The 20,088-nt window shown below is 42.1% G+C and overlaps 2 protein-coding genes across 3 annotated transcripts in view; one reads left to right on the forward strand and one right to left on the reverse strand.

Annotated features, from left to right (window-relative positions):
* The first annotated feature begins 12 nt into the window (after nt 1-12).
* On the forward strand, nt 13-7,974 carry CDC26 (cell division cycle 26). Of its 2 annotated transcripts, none has more exons than XM_035016020.1 (4): nt 13-197; nt 2,455-2,568; nt 3,036-3,157; nt 7,543-7,974. In XM_035016020.1, exons 3-4 carry the CDS (start codon nt 3,077-3,079, stop codon nt 7,717-7,719), a joined length of 258 nt encoding a protein of 85 aa, XP_034871911.1. In that variant the 5' UTR covers nt 13-197; nt 2,455-2,568; nt 3,036-3,076; the 3' UTR covers nt 7,720-7,974. The 2 variants fall into 2 exon arrangements, with proteins under 2 accessions (XP_034871911.1, XP_034871912.1); XM_035016021.1 differs by having other exon boundaries at nt 74-197; nt 2,455-2,560.
* A 2,754-nt stretch (nt 7,975-10,728) lies between these two features.
* SLC31A1 (solute carrier family 31 member 1) overlaps nt 10,729-20,088 on the reverse strand; it is a 40,597-nt gene continuing 31,237 nt past the window's right edge. The window contains exons 2-5 of the mRNA XM_035016023.1: nt 18,209-18,366; nt 17,531-17,603; nt 15,254-15,422; nt 10,729-14,093 (exon numbers count right to left, since the gene is read on the reverse strand). Of these exons, the coding sequence (XP_034871914.1) occupies nt 13,892-14,093; nt 15,254-15,422; nt 17,531-17,603; nt 18,209-18,301 (537 nt within the window). The 5' untranslated portion in view covers nt 18,302-18,366 and the 3' untranslated portion in view covers nt 10,729-13,891. The remainder of the gene's footprint in view (nt 14,094-15,253; nt 15,423-17,530; nt 17,604-18,208; nt 18,367-20,088) is intronic.

The following is a 20,088-nucleotide window of genomic DNA, read 5'->3' on the forward strand; positions in this document are numbered from 1 at the left end:
GGGAGTTGTAGTACGGAGGAGTCGTGGCGCGAAGAGTAGCGTGAACCGTGGAAAACCTCTGAGAAAAGCACGCGGAAGACGAGGTTCTGCAGGAGAGAATCTCAGAGCAGTCTGGGAAGTGTAGTCCAGTTCGCTTAGCAGAAGATTCGCGGTGGGCGCCGGGGTTCCGGGAAAACGCTGAGCAGGCTTGAAAAGAGGTAGGTTCGTCGAGTCGCGCGGCCTGGGGCTGAACTCCGGAGCAAATGGAGGGTTTCCGAGGCCTCACGTCGCTCCTGGCTCTACGAGAGGCTTCAGTCGTCCTGGAGCGGAGGGCCATGTTGCCATGGAAACCCTCGCTCTGGACCCGGGAGTGCCCCTCTGGAGCAGCGGAGGGAGTGCTGTTCTCCTCCTCTGCTGTCGGGAAGTTTTCCCAAGGGTCTTCTGAGCTGGGTGAATTTTGGGGGATTTGGGCATTGGCGACAGATTAAGCTCGAAGAGCCCTCTAGCGCCAAAGTAAAATAAAGACCCGGAGGAGGAGCCGTGGCCTTCTTTTGTTGTTTGTCTTCAGCCCGGTCTTTGTATCTGATTCAGAGTGAGAAGATGCCTGTGAAGGCGTCAGGTAAAGTGCACACCGGCAACTCTGCGTGGCCCTGTGTTCTGCTCGGGGCTGGGGCAGCGGAGATGAACAAGACGAGGACTTGGCCCCCGTGTCGGGGGTGGAGGTACTTAAAATATTGGTGTTCCTCGAGCTGGACAGAGCCGCCCCTAACCTCGCCAAGGACAATTACAGTAATAATAACTATTGTTTATTGGGCGTTTACCAAATGCCAAATTATGTTCCAGAAACTTACACTGCCTTACCTCGTTCAATCTAAGCAACAGAGTACAGAACACGAGGAAACTAAGGTCTAGTGAAAGATGAAGCTAATTGTCCAAGATCAGTGGCGTGTGGGATTAAATTCTCTGTCCTCTGCCCTTTTTCTTGAGCGAGAACTTTTGCCCTTTACTCTGTACTACTTCCTAGTGGCGAGCTTTACAGTTTGCAGAAAACTAAAGAAAAATACAAGAAAATGTACAGCAGAGCTTTTTTCTTTGAAATATTCTTTCCTCCCTTACTCTCCCTTGGAACTTTGGCTTCCTCTACCATTTGTTTACATTGGCTTTAAGATAGTATCTGATTTATTTATTTATTTTAGGTTTTTTTTTTTTTTTTTTAAGATTTTATTTTTAATTCTACACCCAACGTTGGGCTCGAACTCACAACCCGGAAATAAAGAGTCCCATGCTCCACCGACTGAGCCAGCCAGGCGCCCCAAGATAATATCTGAAACAATGTAAAACAATATGAAATGTATGTGCCACTGTTTGTGTTGAGAATATCCCCTGTTCTGTTCCAAGCTTCACAGAAGGATATGTTTCTTCTTTTGTATACTTAAGTCTCTAGCTACATACTAAATAGATGTAATAATAGTTTATACCTGTACATACTTTTTTTTGTTAAAGATTTTATTTATTTATTTAAAAGAGAGAGAGTGGGCTGTGCATGTGCGCATGAGCCAGGTTAGGGGCAGAGTAGCAGACTCCCCGCTGAGCAGGGAGCCTATGTGGGACTGGATCCCAGGACTCCATCTCAGGACTCTGGGATCATGACCTGATCCAAAGGCAGACACCGAACCAACTGAGCCACCCAGGCGTCCACTTTTTTTTTTTTTTTTTAAGTAGGCAGCACACCCAATGTGGGGCTTGAACTCATGACCCTGAGATCAAGAGTCTGATGCACTATTGACTGAGCCAACCTGGCACCCCTATAGCTGCACATACTTTAAAGGAGCTTTTGTTTACATCATTCTCATTTAATCCTCACCATGTGACCTATGTATAAGTTTTATAGGAGGCTGACATTTATTAACCAAACTGAAGAGTTTCAACTTCATTTATAAAATAGAGGTAATTTTGCCAGCATCACAGGGTTTCTGTGTTCAAATAAAAATGTAAAGAATGGGAATGGAAAAGTGTAGCACAGTGCTCAAGAAAAGTTCATTTAACTTTATTTGGGTTTCTCAGTTTATTCAACAGCACATGTACTGAGTGGTTATTATAGATACACTCTGCTGGATGCTATGGAGAATATAAAGATGATGCCATTAACAGGTATTAAACTGACTTGGGGAGTTTCACTGTCTTTAAAAAAAATTGTTTTTTGTTAGCATAAGCATTACCTTAGGCTTTCAGCCTCAGGATTGTTCTTTTGAGCCTCTTTGTGTTCTTGTTCTCTCTACCTTACTCCCCTTTCTCTGCCTGCCCTTCACAAGTCAGCTAAGACATCTCCTCCAGAAGGCCTTCCATGTCCCTGTTTATCCCACACTCCACCCAGACTGGATTGGGTGCCTGTGTGGTGCCATTGCATTGTCCTCCATCAGAGTCCTTATTAGAATATGTTGCAATTTTTTGTTTACGTGTTTGTTTTCCCCACAGGCTGTGGCTATGCCTTTTAACTCTGGAGAGGGAGCATAAGAAGTGTTTGTTTAATGAATGAATGACCTATCCATTTAGGACCTGTTTAGACCCTGAGGATAACCCTGTGAGTTGGTGAGTTATACGGAGTTTTCATGAGATTTAGTAAGCCGATTTCAGTATTCAGGAGTGATAACAAATCTGTCACAGTTCTTATGCAGAGTCGATCAAATTTAATGGCTTATGTACTCTCCCAGTAATTATACTGAATTAAGATATGTTATTTTAGCTTTATTCTCTGAGCTAGAGTATTTCTTTGAATGTGACTGGAGTGTAAGATTAAAGTGATTGTTGCTTAGAATCCTCTTTTATAGGCAGCTTGCTCTTTTTTTCTTGAAGAAGACTGGGTTTTTTTTGGAATTGGAGAGTTATGGATCTTCATCATGTAATAATCATACATCTGATGACTTAGAAGTCTATGTGTGAACCCAAATGAGTCTTTTGTATCACCATTCCTTTAACATGCATGCTGACAAATTGATCTTGTATTTGTAGCTGAGGTTTATCCCCTCCGGTTTTTCCTCCTCTGCTATTTCTAACAGCTGATAGTTCACTGGGTCTGGCCCTCAGTGTTGATCTCAGTATGCTGCGGCGAAAACCAACCCGCCTGGAGCTGAAGCTTGATGACATTGAGGAGTTTGAGAGCATTCGAAAGGACCTGGAGGTAAGAGTACAACTTTCGAATCCTTAGGGATATTTAAAACAATAACTTTAACTTTTGGACTCCAGACTCTTTTACCAACAGCTTATTTGAAACCTCTATTTGGATGCTGGAAGGCATCTCAAACTTAATGTGTTCAGTTTCCTGTGGCTTGCCGTAACAAATTACCACAAACTTGGTGGTTTAAAAAAAACAGAAATGTATTCCTTTACCATTCTGTAGGCCAGAAATCTGAAATCAGTATCACTGGTCCCAAATCGAGGTGTCAGCAGGACCACGCTCCTTCCAGAGGCTGTAGAGGAGAATCTGTTTCTTGACTCTTTCAGCTTCTGGTGGCCACTGGCATTCCTTGATTTGTGGCCACATTGCTCCAGTCTCTGCATCCGCGATCACATTGCTTTCGCCTGTTGTGTCTGTGAAATCTCCCTTTGCCTTCTCTTACAAGGATACATGGAATGGCATTTTAGGGCCCACCCATGTAATCCAGGATAGTGTCTCCATCTCAAGATCCTTATCACATCTGCAAAGACCCTTTTCCATATAAGGCAACATTTAGAGGTTCAGGGATTTGGACCTGAGAGCCTTGGGAGTCACTGTTCAGTCTCCTGCACTTAACGTGTTAAAACAAAAGACCTCTTGATTTCTTCCTCAAGCCAGTTTCAGGTGTTCCCTATGTCAGTATCTCTGCAGCTGCTCGAGCCAGAAACCTAGGAGTCACTCTTGAGTTCTCCCTTTTCCTACCCTTTGGATTCACCCCGTGCATCTCCATGGTTACTACCTTAGTCCAAGTTACCATCACCTCTCTCTCTACAATCTTGGTTGCGTCCTCAGTGGTCTTCCTACTTCCATTTTTATCTCGTTAATCTATTCTATGTCAGGTTTCTAGAATGCTCTTTAAAAATTTTCAGATCATGTCATTCCCCTGGAATTCAATGGTTTCTTGCACTTAGAATAAAATCCCAGTTTCTTATCATGACCTCCAAGTTTTGTATGTTCTGGCTCCTCAGGTTTCAGCTCCTGCCATTCTTTGCCCTGGCTTCTGTATCCCAGGCACATTGGCTTTCTTTCATTTCCTTGAACACACCAAGCTGTTTATCGTGCATGGCCTTTGTACATGTTATTTTCCTCTTCCCCTGTCTTCATGTCTGTTGAAACGTTGCTTCTTTAGTCTGAGAGGCTGCTTCTGACCCTATTCAAATTAGGGGTGTCATTCCCGTCCATGCTATCCCTCCTCAGGGTCTCTCAAAGCACTTTATTTTAATTTTTTTTTTTTTGTAGTAATCTATGCCCACCGTGGGTCTTGAACTCACAACCCCAAGCTCAAGAGTCACATGCTCTACCAGCTAAGCTAGCCAGGCGCCCCAGAGCACTTTATCCTTTTATTTTATAGCATTTATTATAATTTACAATGATTTGTTTATTGTAGCATTTACATTAGGAACCTTGATTGTAGATACCACGTTTGTCTTCTCCACTGGAGAGCTCCCAGCATTTGGGAAGGAGCTCATCCCTGCATCATGGTGGGAGCTCAATATGTATTTTTTTTAAGATTATTTATTTATTTATTTGAGAGTGAGACAGAGAGAGCACAAGTGGGAGTTGGAGCAGAGGGAGAGGAAAGAGAATCAGACTCCCTGCTGAGTGTGGAGCCCAACGTGGGGCTCGATCCCAGGACCGTGAGATCATGACCGAGCCAAAAGCAGATGCTTAACCGACTGAGCTACCCAGGCACCCCATCAATATGTATTTTTAAGTGTAGCTTATCCCACAGTATTAAATGATGTCCATTAATAAGACTTAAATTCTTCAATGGCTCTGAGAATAAAGTCTAGATTCCTTAGGATGGCATACAAGGTCCTTTGTGGCCTAGTCCTTGCTCATTTATCTTTATCTTTACTTTATCTTCACTGTCAAGTTATCTTTAACTTTGATCTTTTTTTTAAATTTTTTTATTCTTATATTATCCCCATACATTGCATCATTAGTTTTAGATGTAGTGTTCCATGATTCATTGTTTGTGCATAACACCCAGTGCTCCATGCAGAACGTGCCCTCCTCAATACCCATCACCAGGCTAACCCATCCTCCCACCCCCCCTCCCCTCTAGAACCCTCAGTTTGTTTTTCAGAGTCCATCATCTCTCATGGTTCGTCTTTTTAACTTTGATCTTGGTGCCTCTGCACACTTGGTTGCCTTCCACTGAAAAGTCCTTTCAGTATGATTTAAACTTCAGTTGTAATGAGTCTCATAAAGTGTTGGCATACTGAACTTTGATTCTGCAGAATCAGCTCACTGTTGAGTTAGTGTTTCTGCTAAAGGCAATTATCCAATGGGTTTGACCTGTTTTAGAGCAACTTAGGGATAGATTTGCCCTAAACTAAAATAAAATGAAACCAGTAGAAACTGGTATTTCATTTGATACTGAAATGAGTTTAACTATATTTTGATGACTCTGGATTCTGAAACAGTCAGTAGTTGTTCATGGTGGGAAGCCTTATAAGTGATTTCATACCATTTGGACATTCTCAGTTTCTCATGGCTTATAAAATGATAGTATCCTTTGCCTTTTAACCTGTTTTCACTAAGTTATTTGTAATGTTACTTATTGGTAGTGTAGACTAGAGAGTAACTCAAAAAGGTCATTTTATATACACACACACACATATAAAGTAATACCCTATTTGATTTAGTATGATACTGTGACATTGGCATTTAATGCTGAGTTCATTAGTAAGTGGTGAAGAATGGTGGCGATTCCAGTGGTTAGAGTAGTCAAGCCATTCTTCCAAGGAATGCTAGATAAAACATTTGTTCACTCTCTCAGAGAATATTATTATCTAATATCATCTTATAGTCAGGTAGTAGTAGTTAAGGGATAAGTGTTAATCTCTCTTTTCAAAAATATCAAACTGAGGGGTGCCTGGCTGCCTCAGTTGGTGGATTGTGCAACTCTTGATCTTGAGGTTGTGAGTTCAAGCCCCACGTTGGGTGTAGAGATTACTTAAAAATCAAATCTTTAAAAAAAATGATCAAACTTAGGGGCGCCTGGGTGGCTCAGTTGGTTAAGCGACTGCCTTCGGCTCAGGTCATGATCCTGGAGTCCTGGGATCGAGTCCCACATCAGGCTCCCTGCTCAGCAGGGAGTCTGCTTCTCCCTCTGACCCTCCTCCCTCTCATGCTCTCTGTCTCTCATTCTCTCTCTCGCAAATAAATAAAAAATTAAAAAAAAAATATAAAAAAAAGAAAAATGATCAAACTGAGATACCGACTTGGTGAATTCTGCAGTCACTTGTGACTTAAGAGCCAAACTTTTTTTTTTAAGATTTAATTAATTTACTTATTTGAGAGAGAGAGTGTGTGCAAGCAGGGGGAGGAGCAGCAGGAGGGGGAAAGAATCTCAAGCAGACTCTGTGCTGAGCACGGAGCCCCATGCAGGGCCAGATCTCACAACCCTGAGATCATGACCTGAGCTGAAATCAAGAGGTGGATGCTCAACTGACTGAGCTACCCAGGCACCCCAAGAGCCAAACCTTTTACCTGAAAACAAAATGAAACCTCAAAATTCAGGCATTTTGATAAGATAGGACAAAACCTTGTATTCCTGTGTTACATTTAATTTCATGGTGTCAGTGAAGTTGTTAATTTCTGGTGGTTATTGCTTTATCAGTCCCTTAATTTTTCCATCTCTTCTCTTGAATAATACATTTACTGAAACACCCTTTTCTGGGTGCCTGGCTGGTGCAGTCGGTAGAGCATGGGACTCTTGATCTCGGGGTTGTGGGTTTGAACCCCATGTTGGGTGTAGAGATTACTTAAAATAAAATCTTGAAAGGAAAAAAAGAAACACCCTTCTCTTTCCCTTGTCTGCCAACTTATTTTTTTTTTTTCTAGTTTTATTGAGAAATAACTGACATATACCACTGTGTAAGTTTAAGGCATAGAGCATGATGGTGTAATTTACATATATTGTGAAATGACCACAGTAGTTTCAGCTAACATCCATCTTCTCGTATATTATTTATCTTTCTAATTGCAGCTTCCTGCTCTGAAGCTCTGCCACGACACACCCAACTCCTTATCTCTTCTTTATGTCTCTTTAGCAGTGTGGACTTTCCTGTCATAGCTGTGATCACCCTGTTGTCCTTGTCTCTTTACCTATTTCCTTGTTAGACTGTGACATCCTGGAGGGTAGGGGTTACATCTTTTCTCGCCATGTCCCTGTATCCCCGCTTGTACCCTTACTATCCATTTAAACCTAGGATTTCAGCTTATCATTTTGTAGGCCCTAACCCTAGCCTTCACCCTATGCCTGGTGCATGGCAGGTGCCAAATAAATGTTTGCTAATGGAAAGAACATTGTCTTAATCCTAAGACTTTTATACTTCCAGACCCGTAAGAAACAAAAGGAAGAAGTGGACGTCGTAGGAATCAGTGATGGAGAAGGTGCCATTGGGCTGAGCAGTGACCCCAAGAGCCGGGAACAAATGATTAATGATCGAATTGGTTATAAACCCCAACCCAAGCCCAATAATCGTTCATCTCAATTTGGAAGTTTCGAATTTTAGAGGCAGATTGTCTGGCATGCCAGAGCCCTGGAATGGAGTAAAATGATGGCAGAAGTACAAACAAGCTTTAGAGAATTGAGTGCATGCAGTCAAGCAGAATGTTTTACCTCCTGCAGAGAAACACTTCTGCATGAGATTACTGATGCTTAACTTTTGCTCTAAGTGGAAATCTAAACTCTAGTTTGTCTCTGGAAAATTTGACTCTATAAAACTTGTCTGATTTTTGTTTTTAAAAATAAATATATTTTTGGAAAAGCGTGCGACGCCTTTAATGAAGCATAATCATAGCACTGTTAACCCCCCAGACTTTAAAAGGTAATTGCTACAAGAGGTAACATCATTCTTCCCACCTTTATTGAGAGACGTGAAGCACAGAACACTTCAGTTGATCCCTGGCACTGACTTTCAACTCATCTATTCAGCAAGTATTTTATTGAGTTCGTGTTATGTGCCAGATACTGTTCTGGGCACTTAGTAACATCAGTGAACAAAATCAAAGATCCCTGCCCTGGTGGAGATGAGATTCTAATGATTTTGTGTAAAGGTGGTCATGCTGTGGGTTTCCAGAATCTGTTTACAGAATGGCTTTGTAGCTAGTCTGAGTGTAATTTGGGGAGGGGGACAGACAGTGGAGGGAAACACAGTAATAGGAATGCTCCTAACAGAATTACCATCATTCCAGTTTTCCTTTCTTTCCCAACTTGCCTAAGAATTTTTCCCACCAAGAGCCAGTCGAGAGGGTGATTGAGAATCATGTTGGCGCCTGGCTGGCTCAGTTGGAGGAGTATGCGACTCGTGATCTCGGGGTCATGAGTTTGAGGCCCACTTTGGGTGTAGAGATTACTAAAAAAATAAAGTTTAAAAAAAATCATGTCCTGTTGTTTTTACCATTTAATTCAACTACAGGGAACTGCCAACTGTGGTAGAAGGAACCTCTGGGGTCATCAGTTCTGAAGAGACCCCTTAGCAAGATTTTGCCCAATTTTTCTAGGGGTAGCTTAAGGCTGGGTATTAAGAATGTGGAGGAAGGGCACCTGGACGGCTCAGTCGGTTAAGTGTGATTTTGGCTCAGGTCATGATCTCGGGGTCCTGGGGAGTCAGCTTCTCCTCCCTCTGCCCCTCTCCCTGCTCCTGTGCTCTCTTCGCTCTCGAAGATGGATAAAATCTTTAAAAAAAATAAAAAGAATGTGGGAGAGGCAGGGAAAGGAGGATATATAGTTTCTCTTCTTCCTCCAACCATTCTTAGAAAACCTTTATTCTGTAATGTATGGGGATTACGATAATAAAAAAAAAAAAGAAAACCTTTATTCTTCCAGTTTGATTTAGGTCCTTCCATTCTGTTATTTTAATGGTCTTAGAGACACAGCAAGTCAGGCTCTAGATGGGAAAACTGAGTTACATCACCTTGAAGCTTACAAAGGCCAATATGGAAGGGCAAAAAACGGGAGAAACAAGCCTCTGCCTAAGCTCCGTCACTAGCTTCCCAGCACAAATAGGCACAAAAGCATAAAACATTGTGCCTCCTGAATTTCTGCTTCCCTCCTGATGAGCCAACACTCGGAGGCACTATACTGAGTGCTTTCCACAGATTATCTCAATCTTTAACTCCAATGAGGAGAGTACTAGATACTAATTTTATAAAAGGTGAAACTAATGCTCAGCTAATTAAGGGGTAGAGCTGCGATTTGAACCAGGCATACTGATCTCTGAACCCAAGTTTCTAAACTGTGTTGCTACACTGCTTTCCCAGTCTCCCCCTGCTGGGTCTAGAAGGTGGGGTTCTCAGGGGTGGAGGGAGGGGATGCTGTTTCAGTTCTCATGAAATTTTATCTATCTTATGCTATTTTATCTATAAAGAATGAGGCATTCACCAGATTAATAGCTTCTTTATTGCCTATTGCAGCTATAAATCCTTTTAGACACAACTGAAATTACATGCATTGGTTCTCTTATTCCTTAGGTCCTAGGGTTCATTCCTAGATTATAGTCAAGTGCTTGTGAAGAGATATTAAACTCATCCAGAAGAGCTTACCTTTAATTTCATGAAAGCTGGAGTAAAAATAATCAAAAAGTTACTATGGTTTGGTTGCCTATTAAGTGCTAGGTGCTTTATATATATTGCTCCTAAATTGAAATGGTACTGTTATTGCCTTTTTTATAAATGAGAACAAAATTAAAATTTTGTCTTTTTTTTAAGGACTTTATTTATTTATTTGACAGAACAAGCAGGGGGAGCGGCAGGCAGAGGGAGAAGCAGGCTCCCCGCTCAGCAGGGAGCCCAATGCGGGACTCGATCCCAGGACCCTGGGACCATGACCTGAGCTGAAGGCAGACGCTTAACGACTGAGCCACCCAGGCACCCCCTATCATTTTTATTTATTTATTTATGTGCAAAAAGGTGGTTTTATTAAAGCACAGGGACAGAACCTGTGGGCAGAAAGCTGCTGCTTGTCATTTTATTTTTATTTTTTAATATTTATTTGACAGAGAAAGACACAGCAAGAGAGGGAACACAAGCGGGGTGAGTGGGAGAGGGAGAAGCAGGCTCCCGCTGAGCAGGCAGCCCGATGCGGGGCTCGATGCCAGGACCTGGGATCATGACCTGAGCCGAGGGCAGACGCTTAACAACTAAGCCACCCAGGCGCCCCTATTTTTATTTTTATATATTTTTAAGATTTATTTAAAAGAGAAAGAGGGTGAGCAGGGGGAGGGGCAGAGGGAGAGGGAGAGAGAATCTTCAAGCAGACTTTCCGCTGAGCACGGAGCCCCACACCAGGCTTGACCCCTGAGATCATGACCTGAGCTGAAACCAAAAGTCGGACGCTCAACCGACTGAGCCACCCAGGTGTCCCAAGCTTGTCATTTTAAGTAGAGTAAGAGGAGAGGAGAGTGAGATGAAAACTATAAAGGGATCTTGCCACTTAAAAGACTGACATCTTAAAAACTTACGGTAATGGCCAATGGAGAGACCACTTATCCTGATAATCACTCTGGGTAGAAAGACATGCATAGAATCACAAAATCAAAGTATTTATTTTGTTCTTTCACATATGACACTGTTAACACATTCCTACTACAGCAATACTGCTCTCCAGGAGCTTACAATCTAAAACAGTCAACATTAATTGTAGACTCAGTGATTAAGGCATTATATCAAATGCAGACTTTGTATCTTTAGATGTATCTTCTGAAAGAAACATGGAGAGAGCAGGATCAAAATGAAATGACATGAACGTGTAACCCCTGCCCCCTCCCCTTCCAGCTCCTTATAAGAAACCCCTTGTGGCTAAGATTCCAAGCCCAGAGCCTCACAGTCTGAAACAGAATTCCAGACAGCCCTACCATAGAAGTAGTGAAGAAACCTTAATTTCTAATTCCCTGGTGGACACAGAGGATTCCCTGTTTGCAGGCAATGAGGGGCTGCGTGTTCCTCCAAGTTCCTCCTTAGCACCTAAGATTCTGTAATTCTGCTGATGGTGCCAGTAGGTAGCCCTTCTAGCAATTCCAACAGGACAATTTCTCATCAAAATGTGCGTCAGGTCTCTACTAAGTTTTACAACTTCTGGTTGGTATCTCCACTGCCTCAGGAGGGCTAGGGAGATTTCATAAACTGGATACATGGGATTAAAGACTGAAAGAAAGGGAAAGGAAAGCAGAATAGGGGGCCAAAGAAATGGGGATACCAGCTTCTCAGAGATGTGAACAGGGAAGGAGGAAAAGAGAAATTTGGATCCAAAAGAACAAAAGTCAGGCACTAAATTCCAGATCAACAGGGATACAGAAATGAAAGTCAATGAGATCATTATCACAATCTAAAAGCTCAAGAAAGATGGAATTTAAGCTTTCCATTTTTTCTCCTTCACTACCTTCCTCCTTTGGCAACCTAATCTAAGAATTGCTGGAATTCAGGTTTTTCATGACACTCTATCTTGAATACCTGAAGACCTATCCCAGACTGATGTTTCTCCATTGAGTTTCAAATTCACAGCACTTTGCCTTAACTGGCCTTGATTTTTCTTACCTTACTGATAAGGTCTTATTTCTGAAAGGGTATTTTATAGCAGCTCAGGCCAAGATTTCTAGAGAGCACCAGGGTCACTTTTACATTGAGTCGTATTTTATTTCTCACAGTTTTATTATTCCTTGGCTACTGAGACAATAATTGGCTATTTACACCTTCATTTTGGACTCTGTCACTACCTGTCATTCACTCCGCTCATGCGAAAGATCAGTACTACAAGGGGTTGGAATGAGAGAAAAGCACAAAACTCTAAATGTTGGTTCTCAGATTTTACCCTCGATCCAGTAAGCTTGTAACCTTCTCTTGGTTTAAAGCCAGGGAAGTACACATTCCTCGCTCTCCAATATTTAACTGGCACCCACAGAGAAAGTACAAACTTCAAAACCACAACAGAGGCCAACAGAAGAGTTATGTGCTTTCTCGTGTGCCCTGAGGCACGACTGGAGTCTAGCACCAAGGAGGGCAGGATTTAACAGACCAGCATGGGAAGAGTCACTTCACACAGGTAGTCTGGATTGAGGACCAGGCTGTGGTGTAAACTAACTGAACAGAATAAAAGTCCAATATGATTCTTCATTGAGAAAAAGAGGTTTTGGCCACATGTGATCTATCGAAACCCCCAAGAGTAACAAAGACAGTCACATAGAGAATGAGGATCTGCTTGGTGTGGACATGGATATTGGGGGCTGAGGAAAATCTGGTCATCAGCAGACCATACCCTAAACCTCTCCGAAGAGAGGGCTGGGCTTTTGCCCTCCTGACCCATGACTGGCTGATTTTACACTACAGATCAAAGGTCTTCCTTAATCTTTGAGCTACTTCCAAGAAACCACAGACCTTTAAAAATAAAGACTAGTGATTTCATACATACTGATAAAAGTTACTTTAGCTACAGTCCTTGGGCACACGTACACACAGCTGGAGATGAATACATGTTTGTGGAATGATTAAGTATTGACCAGCAGCATTTAGTACACGAATTAAGCTTAGATATACTACCTACCAATTGTCAATTCAAATTCCTGTGCCCAGTACCAGGTAGCTCACCCCACCAGGTGACACTTCCTTAGTTTAAAGCAGAGATTCTCAAAGCATGGTCCCCTGACCATCAGCAGGGACATCACCTGGGAACTTGTTAGAAATGCCAATTTTGGGGCTCCGGGTTGAGGCCCAGAAACTAGTGTTTTAACACTAGTTTTAACACTTGTTTTAACAAGCCCTCCAGGTGATTCTGATGCAGGCTAAAGTTTGAAAACTGGTTCAGAGGCCAACACCTGAAAACAATAACAAAAGAAAACAATTCACATTCTTTTGCTTCATTCAGCTGTGACAATCCAAGGTACCGAAAGTAAAATATCAATGGTTTTATTTTAAAATATCTATTTCTATTTTTCTCAAATTGATTGTCCTCTTCTTTTTTTGATTGACAAGTTCATTCTGATCAAAATGTTAAGTAGGAATACAAGTTGATGAGTCAGCCACCCAAGAATGCACACACACTTCTGCAAGCTCCAGGCCCATATTTAGTCTCAAACCACCTTTCTGCAAACTACCGAGATTTCGGTACCACACATCACACTGAAAGGCACAATGTACTTCATACTCCTCGCATCCAAAGACTGGAGCTCACTTTTCAATGTTAAGTTTGTGTTCTGGGTTTAGTTGGGCGAGAATTTCCCTCAGCTGCCATCAATCCTAGCTGAAGTGAATCTCTCTCCATCACTGGCCCAGGAAAAACCCACCAAATTCACATACTGTCTGTTAACCAAATAAAAACAGAAGAGTAAAAAAGGAAGCAGTGATCAAGTCATTGAACAGAAAGCGACCTGACTTGGACAAGAACATATAATTTGGATCTAGGATGATGGGGGAGGAGAGGACATCTCCTGAGGGAATCTCAGCTCATTAGAACAAACAGGGAGGTTCTCACTTCACTCAGAGACTGTAGGCTAAACCTCTGTTGAGGGTGGGGTGGGGTGTGTGTGTGTGTGTCTGTGTGTAAGGAGATAAGGAGCTAAACCTCTGTTGAGCAGGGGTGTATGTGTGTAAGGAGATAAGGAGCAAGAAGGGAAGGTTGGAGTAGGAATCACGTCTTTCAGTCTTGAACTGCTTCCTACTGCAATAGATAAGGCCGCACCATGGAGTTTAACGTTAATGGCAATGCTCTGTGATGTCCACGACCACGGCCTTCTTCCAGCTGAAGAGGAAATATCCAGTGCCGGCCCCAGCAGCTACTGCAATGCAGAGGTAGCCGTTGTAGGTCATGAAGATGAGCATGAGGAAGTAGCTGATGACCACTTGGATGATATGCAGCACTGTTTGCAGGAGGTGAGGAAAGCTCAGCATCTGTTGCCTGGAGAGTAAACAGGGACACAACCATCAGGGACCCTTAGGAGTGTTCAGGCAGCTCTGCAGATCAGGATAAAGGGGGAGCAGTTGTGGTTGGGAGCTCAGCTTGAACTGCACTCCTTCACAGCCATCCCGGCAACTCATGGCTACTTGTGTGTATGTAGGTTGTTTACGGTCCCTGGAAATGAAACACGATAGGGCTGCCTGGATAATCAGCATTGGCCAGATACAGTTATATGTCAGCAGGAGGAACCCTCTTTGGGAGGAGAGGAGACAAAGGAGGACTAATCCCCTAACTTACTCTACCTTGGCTCCTATAAAAGGGAAGCCCTAAACCCTCCCCTACTTATTTAAACATGTTCAGGCCTTCCACCTTGGCAACGTTCACATTCTAAAGAATGGAAATAGAATTGAGGGTTGGGTAGTAGAGTACAAAGTACTTAACCAGGAGTCAGGAGCCTTGGCTAGCCCCTCTGTCGCTCACTAGTTCTGTCACCTTAGGTAAGTCACAACATGTTTGGGCTTTAATAAGCTCATCAGTTACAATGGGAATAAATAACATTGTGGTTACTTGAAAGTAGCATATTGATTTATAGGATTCCTTGAACTCTAATTTAGTTTAAGACCTACATTTCTATTAAAACTCAAAAATCTCAAAAAGCATTTGCCAATCTGTGGGAAAGCCAGTAGTCATCCAAATACTTGCATTGACAGAATACAGACATCTGTACATCTTCTATTATAAAACAAAATGAAAATAGAGCTGGGGGCATACAATTTGTTATAGGAAAGAATCAATTGGATTCTGTCATTCTTCTATACCTGACATGAATTTCTTTTAATCTGCATATTACTATTTTGGCAAACATATTTTTTTCCTTTTTCAATTTGGGCAAATATTTTAAAATATAGATTCCTTACCTTCTTCCACAGTGACCAAGGCTTACAATTCAGAACAAATGTTCATGCTCAGAAGGGTTCCTATCATTCCTTCTTTGGCCTGCTCATGATTCACAACCTTAACCTCCAGAGACAGTTTTCATCAAGGTCATACAGAATCACTACTAACTCAAGAAGAGGACTGTTGCTAATAAAATAGCTGTTTTGCTGCTTAACTCATCCAGCTCTCCAGAACGTCTGTCTGGATCTGTTCAGTCTTCTTACCCAACAGTTTTATGTGTCTCCATGAGGATGGTTCCATTTGGTCCTGGGACGGGCATGGAATTGTAGCGGATGCTGACTTGTGACTTGCGCAGCAGGCTTTCTCGGGCTATCTTGAGTCCTTCATAGAACATTGCTAGTAAAAACACTGCCACAAAAGCTCCAGCCATTTCTAAGTAGAGAAGGAAAAGATGGTGGTACAGTCACACATGCAAAATCACTAGCTGGTGTGCTGTCCAAGCTAGAGAGACAACATAGAAGAGAGCTACTCTCAATTTCCAAATACATTATATTGCTACCTCTCTATTTGCACAGGCAGGCAGACAGACAGGGAAAAGAGTGAAGATGGTTTTCAATTAGTGAAAACCATTGCCTCCACTGGAGAACATACTCATTTTCTGATTATGACACAAAAAATCATCTGAACAACAATCACCTGCAGGTCTGGCTACCTGGTGTCATAAATCAGCTTGTTATGACACAATGTAGAATATGCAAAAGGGGAATAAAACAACCTTTTTGTTTGTTTTTATTTTTTTGTGACTGTGGTGATAGATAGATATATGTATTTTTAAAGATTTTATTTATTTGACAGATAGAGAGCACAGTAGGGGGAGTGGCAGGCAGAGGGAAAGGGAGAAGCAGGCTCCTCACTGAGCAGGGAGTCCTATGTGGGGCTTGACCCCAGGACCCTGGGATCATGCCCTGGGCCGAAGGCAGACGCTTAATGACTGAGCCACCCAGGTGCCCATAAAACAACATTTTAAAGTGTTGACTACTTCCTTGAGCAAAGGGGAAAAAACTAGAGAGATAAATCAAGAACCACTCTTAATTACAGAGAACACACTGATGGTTCCCAGAGGGGAGGGGAGGGGGGGGGATGAGTGAAATAGGTGATGGGGATTAAGGAGGGCACTTGTGATAAGCACAGGGTAATGTATGGAATTGTTAAATCACTATATGTTAAATCACTAAATACACCGGAAACTAATACACACTATGTTAACTAACTAAAAATAAAAACTTAAAAAAAATAAAGTGCTATTTCTTGAAAAGACATTTCAGTTCTTTTTTTTTTTTTTTTTAAGATTTATTTTTATTTGAGGGAGAGAAAGAGCATGAGCAGGAGTGGGGAGCAGCCAGGGGGAAGGAGAGAATCCTCAAGCCGACTCCAATGCAGCGCTCAGGCCTAGGACCCTGAGATCATGACCTGAGCCGAAATCAAGAGTTGGATGCTTAACCGACTGCACCACCCAGACGTCCCCAGACATTTCAGTTCTAAGTCTTTCACACTGTGAAGTGTTGGCAATGATACAAATATACTCAAACTGCTGATTTAACACACTACCGGAATTAAAAGCTCCCCTCTTTCCCCAAATTGATTTTTGTGGCTCCAGAGATATACCTGATGCTTAAAGCAGTCCAACTGACCACTGAGCTTGTGCAATTTGAATTTAAGGCATGCCCATTCAACATTACAGACACACAAAAATGGGTATTAGTTACCCCCAAAGTAGGACGGACACTAAGATGAGCCATGCGAAGAATCAGGAATGATGTAGACCAGTTTGATACGCTAGAAACAGCACTGGAGTAGGCAGCTCTAGAACGTCTGGGTCCCTGTCCAATCTCTGACACACTCACACTGTGTGATTTAGGGCTAACCATTTCCGTATTTGAGACTTAATTTATCTGTAAAATGGAAGGACTGTACTGGATGATTAGCTCTCCACCTAGGGTTATTTTGTGGTCTGTTTACAAAATGCTTCTTATGTCATTTTAACTTGACTTAGAGCCTTATGTCCAGGATCAGTAACTTACCAAATAAGGAAGCACTCTGGAAAAGGATGAAAGGAAATGGATTTGCGGAAGACTCCTATCTGGTTTCTAAATTATTTTTCAGAAACTCTAAAACACACGCAAGTTGTTATTATTGTTTAAGTAGGCCCCACACCCAGCATGGAGCGCAATGTGGGGCTTGAACTCAACGACCCTGAGATCAAGACCTGAGCTGAGATCAAGGGTCAGATGCTTAACCGACTGAGCCACCCAGGCGCCCCGTAACATACACATGTTATTGAAGGGAGGTTTCCTGTAGGACCAAAGTAAGCATTGTGTATCCTTACCTTGTAGGTAGTTAAGAGGAAGATGATTATGTATCATAACCATAACCATTCAGTGCTTACAGCAGGAAGAGGTGCTGGGTTTCCAGATTCTTTGTCACTGTCTCTCATGTGAGTGTCACCTCTGAATACCACCTGGTGAGGGTGGCTTACTCACCTCCAGCAGTATTGATGACCAAACCAGAAAACAATAGCTCCACATTCTTGAAGCCGAAGTAGAAGGTCATATGCTGCCAGTAAACCAAAAACAAGTCAGTTAGACAGGATTGAAGATTCTAAATGAGAATTTCAGGTAAAGAAGCTGAGAGCATTTAAAAGTATCAGATCTGGATAATAAGAGACATTCATTGAAGTGGCAGACTTTCTCCTTCATTACTACCACAGACACTCCACAAGTACTCTCCCTTGCTTTCCCTCCAACCTTCTCTCTCTCTCTTTTTAATTTTAATTCCAATATAGTCAACATACAGTGTTAATGTAAATTTCAGGTGCACAATGTAGCAATTCAACGATTCTATACATTCCTCAGTGCGTATCATGGTAAGTGTACTGTCTTTTTTTCTTTTCTATACAAAGCATGAATACCAGAACTTAATTCAGAAAAGGGTCAATTCTGAAAGGAAGGAAGACAGAAGAGTCCTAGAAATCCTGGTTCTGGTGTGACTCTGAAATTAACCTGCCACATGATCTTGGGCAAATCACTTGTCTTGTCTTTGTCTGCGCTTTTCTTCCTGGGTAAACTGACCTTTAAAGATAATAACCTGCCAGACCTAAAACTCGATTATTTCTATTACCCAAGTGGGTGGAAAAGGGTAGCCTCTCCTGTAGCACTCACCATCATCATGTTGCCCATTCCCCCGCCATGGGAGTGGGAGGCCAAAGTGGTTGGATGATGGTGATGAGGTACTGTTGTACTGTTGTAAGCCATGTGGCTTGTCTCCTTATGGTGGGAATGGTCCAGGTTTCCAGGAAAAGTTGAGTCAGCAGGAGATTCTTTTAAGAAAAAGAATTATACATAATAACTTCACTATATAAAACCTTGATTCTTTTTGAAAAACATTTTTTAAGTAAGCTCTATGCCCAACATGGGGCTTGAACTCATGACCCCGAGATCAAGAGTCACATGATCTACCAACTGAGCCAGCCAGGTGCCCCTAAAATCTTGATTCTTTTTTTTTTTTTTAAGATTTTATTTATTTATTTATTTGACAGAGTGAGAGAGAGCGAGAGCAGGAACACAAGCAGGGAGAGTGGGAGAGGGAGAAGCAAGCTTCCCGCCGAGCAGGGAGCCCGATGTGGGGCTCAATCCCAGGACCCTGGGATCATGACCTGAGCCGAAGACAGACGCTTAACGACTGAGCCACCCAGGCGCCCCTAAAATCTTGATTCTTGATAACTATTTATTTATGTGGAATTTCATCCAATACGATTACCTCTGGAGATTGTGGCACAAGGGATTTGCACCTAGGGTTTCAGAGACCTAAGCCTTATTCTGCAAAGTAGTTCCTTTAATAGATATGTTCAATGTATGTTCAAATTTAAATCTAAGATGAGGAGAAGAAAAGTAGTTTCTCTGGGTTGCAGGTTTCGAAACAGACAATTTGTAACAGTGGACAAATTGATGCCATTAATGAAATTTAACTGCTCTAAGGCTTTCTAATCATAAATGTCAGTAGATAAAATGCAAGTGCTTCAAATAATTGACCTAATTGGATGGCCTGTGTTCAATCAAGATATTAAGAATACATTTTCACATACAGGACAACCAGCCTACCGCTAATTTAAACTTGAAGAAAAGGTCTATTACTGCCCTGGGCAAGCAGTGTGCTCAGAAGATACAATTTCAATCCCAGCTCAGCATTAGCGCTAAGGACACTGAAAACAAGGTATAAATTGAATGTTCTATATTAAATTAAGTCTAGACAACTGTACATTCAGCCTTGTGTCTTTACTACCACATCACTGCTTTACTGCAAAAGTCCATCTGGGACATAAACCAAGGAGCAAAAACTCCTGTAGCTGGGGTGGGGGTGGGGAGTGGGAAGCTGAAAATAGAGGTGTTGGTGGATTCTCTTTATGTGTCCCTTGACTCCAGTTTGTGGCGGAAAGAGTGCTTTAGAAATTCCCAGTAGGGGGGTGCCTGGGTGGCTAGCTGGTTAAGCTTCTGACTCTTGATCTCAGCTCAGGTCTTGATCTCAGGGTCGTGAGTTCAAGCCCTGAGTTGGGACTCCATGCTGGGTATACAGTCTACTTAAAAAAGAAAAAAAAAAAAAATTCCAAGTAGGTATTCATGTTCATGAGCCTGAGTGTGCCTCTCACTCAATCAATCAATATTTATCAAGCTCCTACTATGTGCCAAACTCTGAGCTAAGTGCTAGTAATTCAGAGAGTAAGACAAACAAGGTACCTCATGGAAAGAGAAACAAGGAAGTAGAGTAAACAGAACAATTTCGTGGTGTATGATTAGTGGGATGAAGGAAACAAACAGGGTAAAATGGCAACATTACTAAGAGGTGGAGAAAAGGCATACCTTAGGTAGGAAATCTATATAGATCCAAGGAGGCATGTATAACTTAAAAGCACAATTACTCAGCCATCTATTTTTCCCTCTTCAAACTCCCATCTCATGATTCTATGAGAGGAAGCTCAAGAAATAGGCTTGAATTTCCAGCAAAGGATCAAGGCAAAGCATCAGTTAGGGATAATCAAAGTTCA

This window comes from Mirounga leonina, unplaced genomic scaffold (genome assembly GCF_011800145.1).
Source record: "Mirounga leonina isolate KUSES-001 unplaced genomic scaffold, KU_Mleo_1.0 Mir_170, whole genome shotgun sequence".
Taxonomy (NCBI): domain Eukaryota; kingdom Metazoa; phylum Chordata; class Mammalia; order Carnivora; family Phocidae; genus Mirounga; species Mirounga leonina.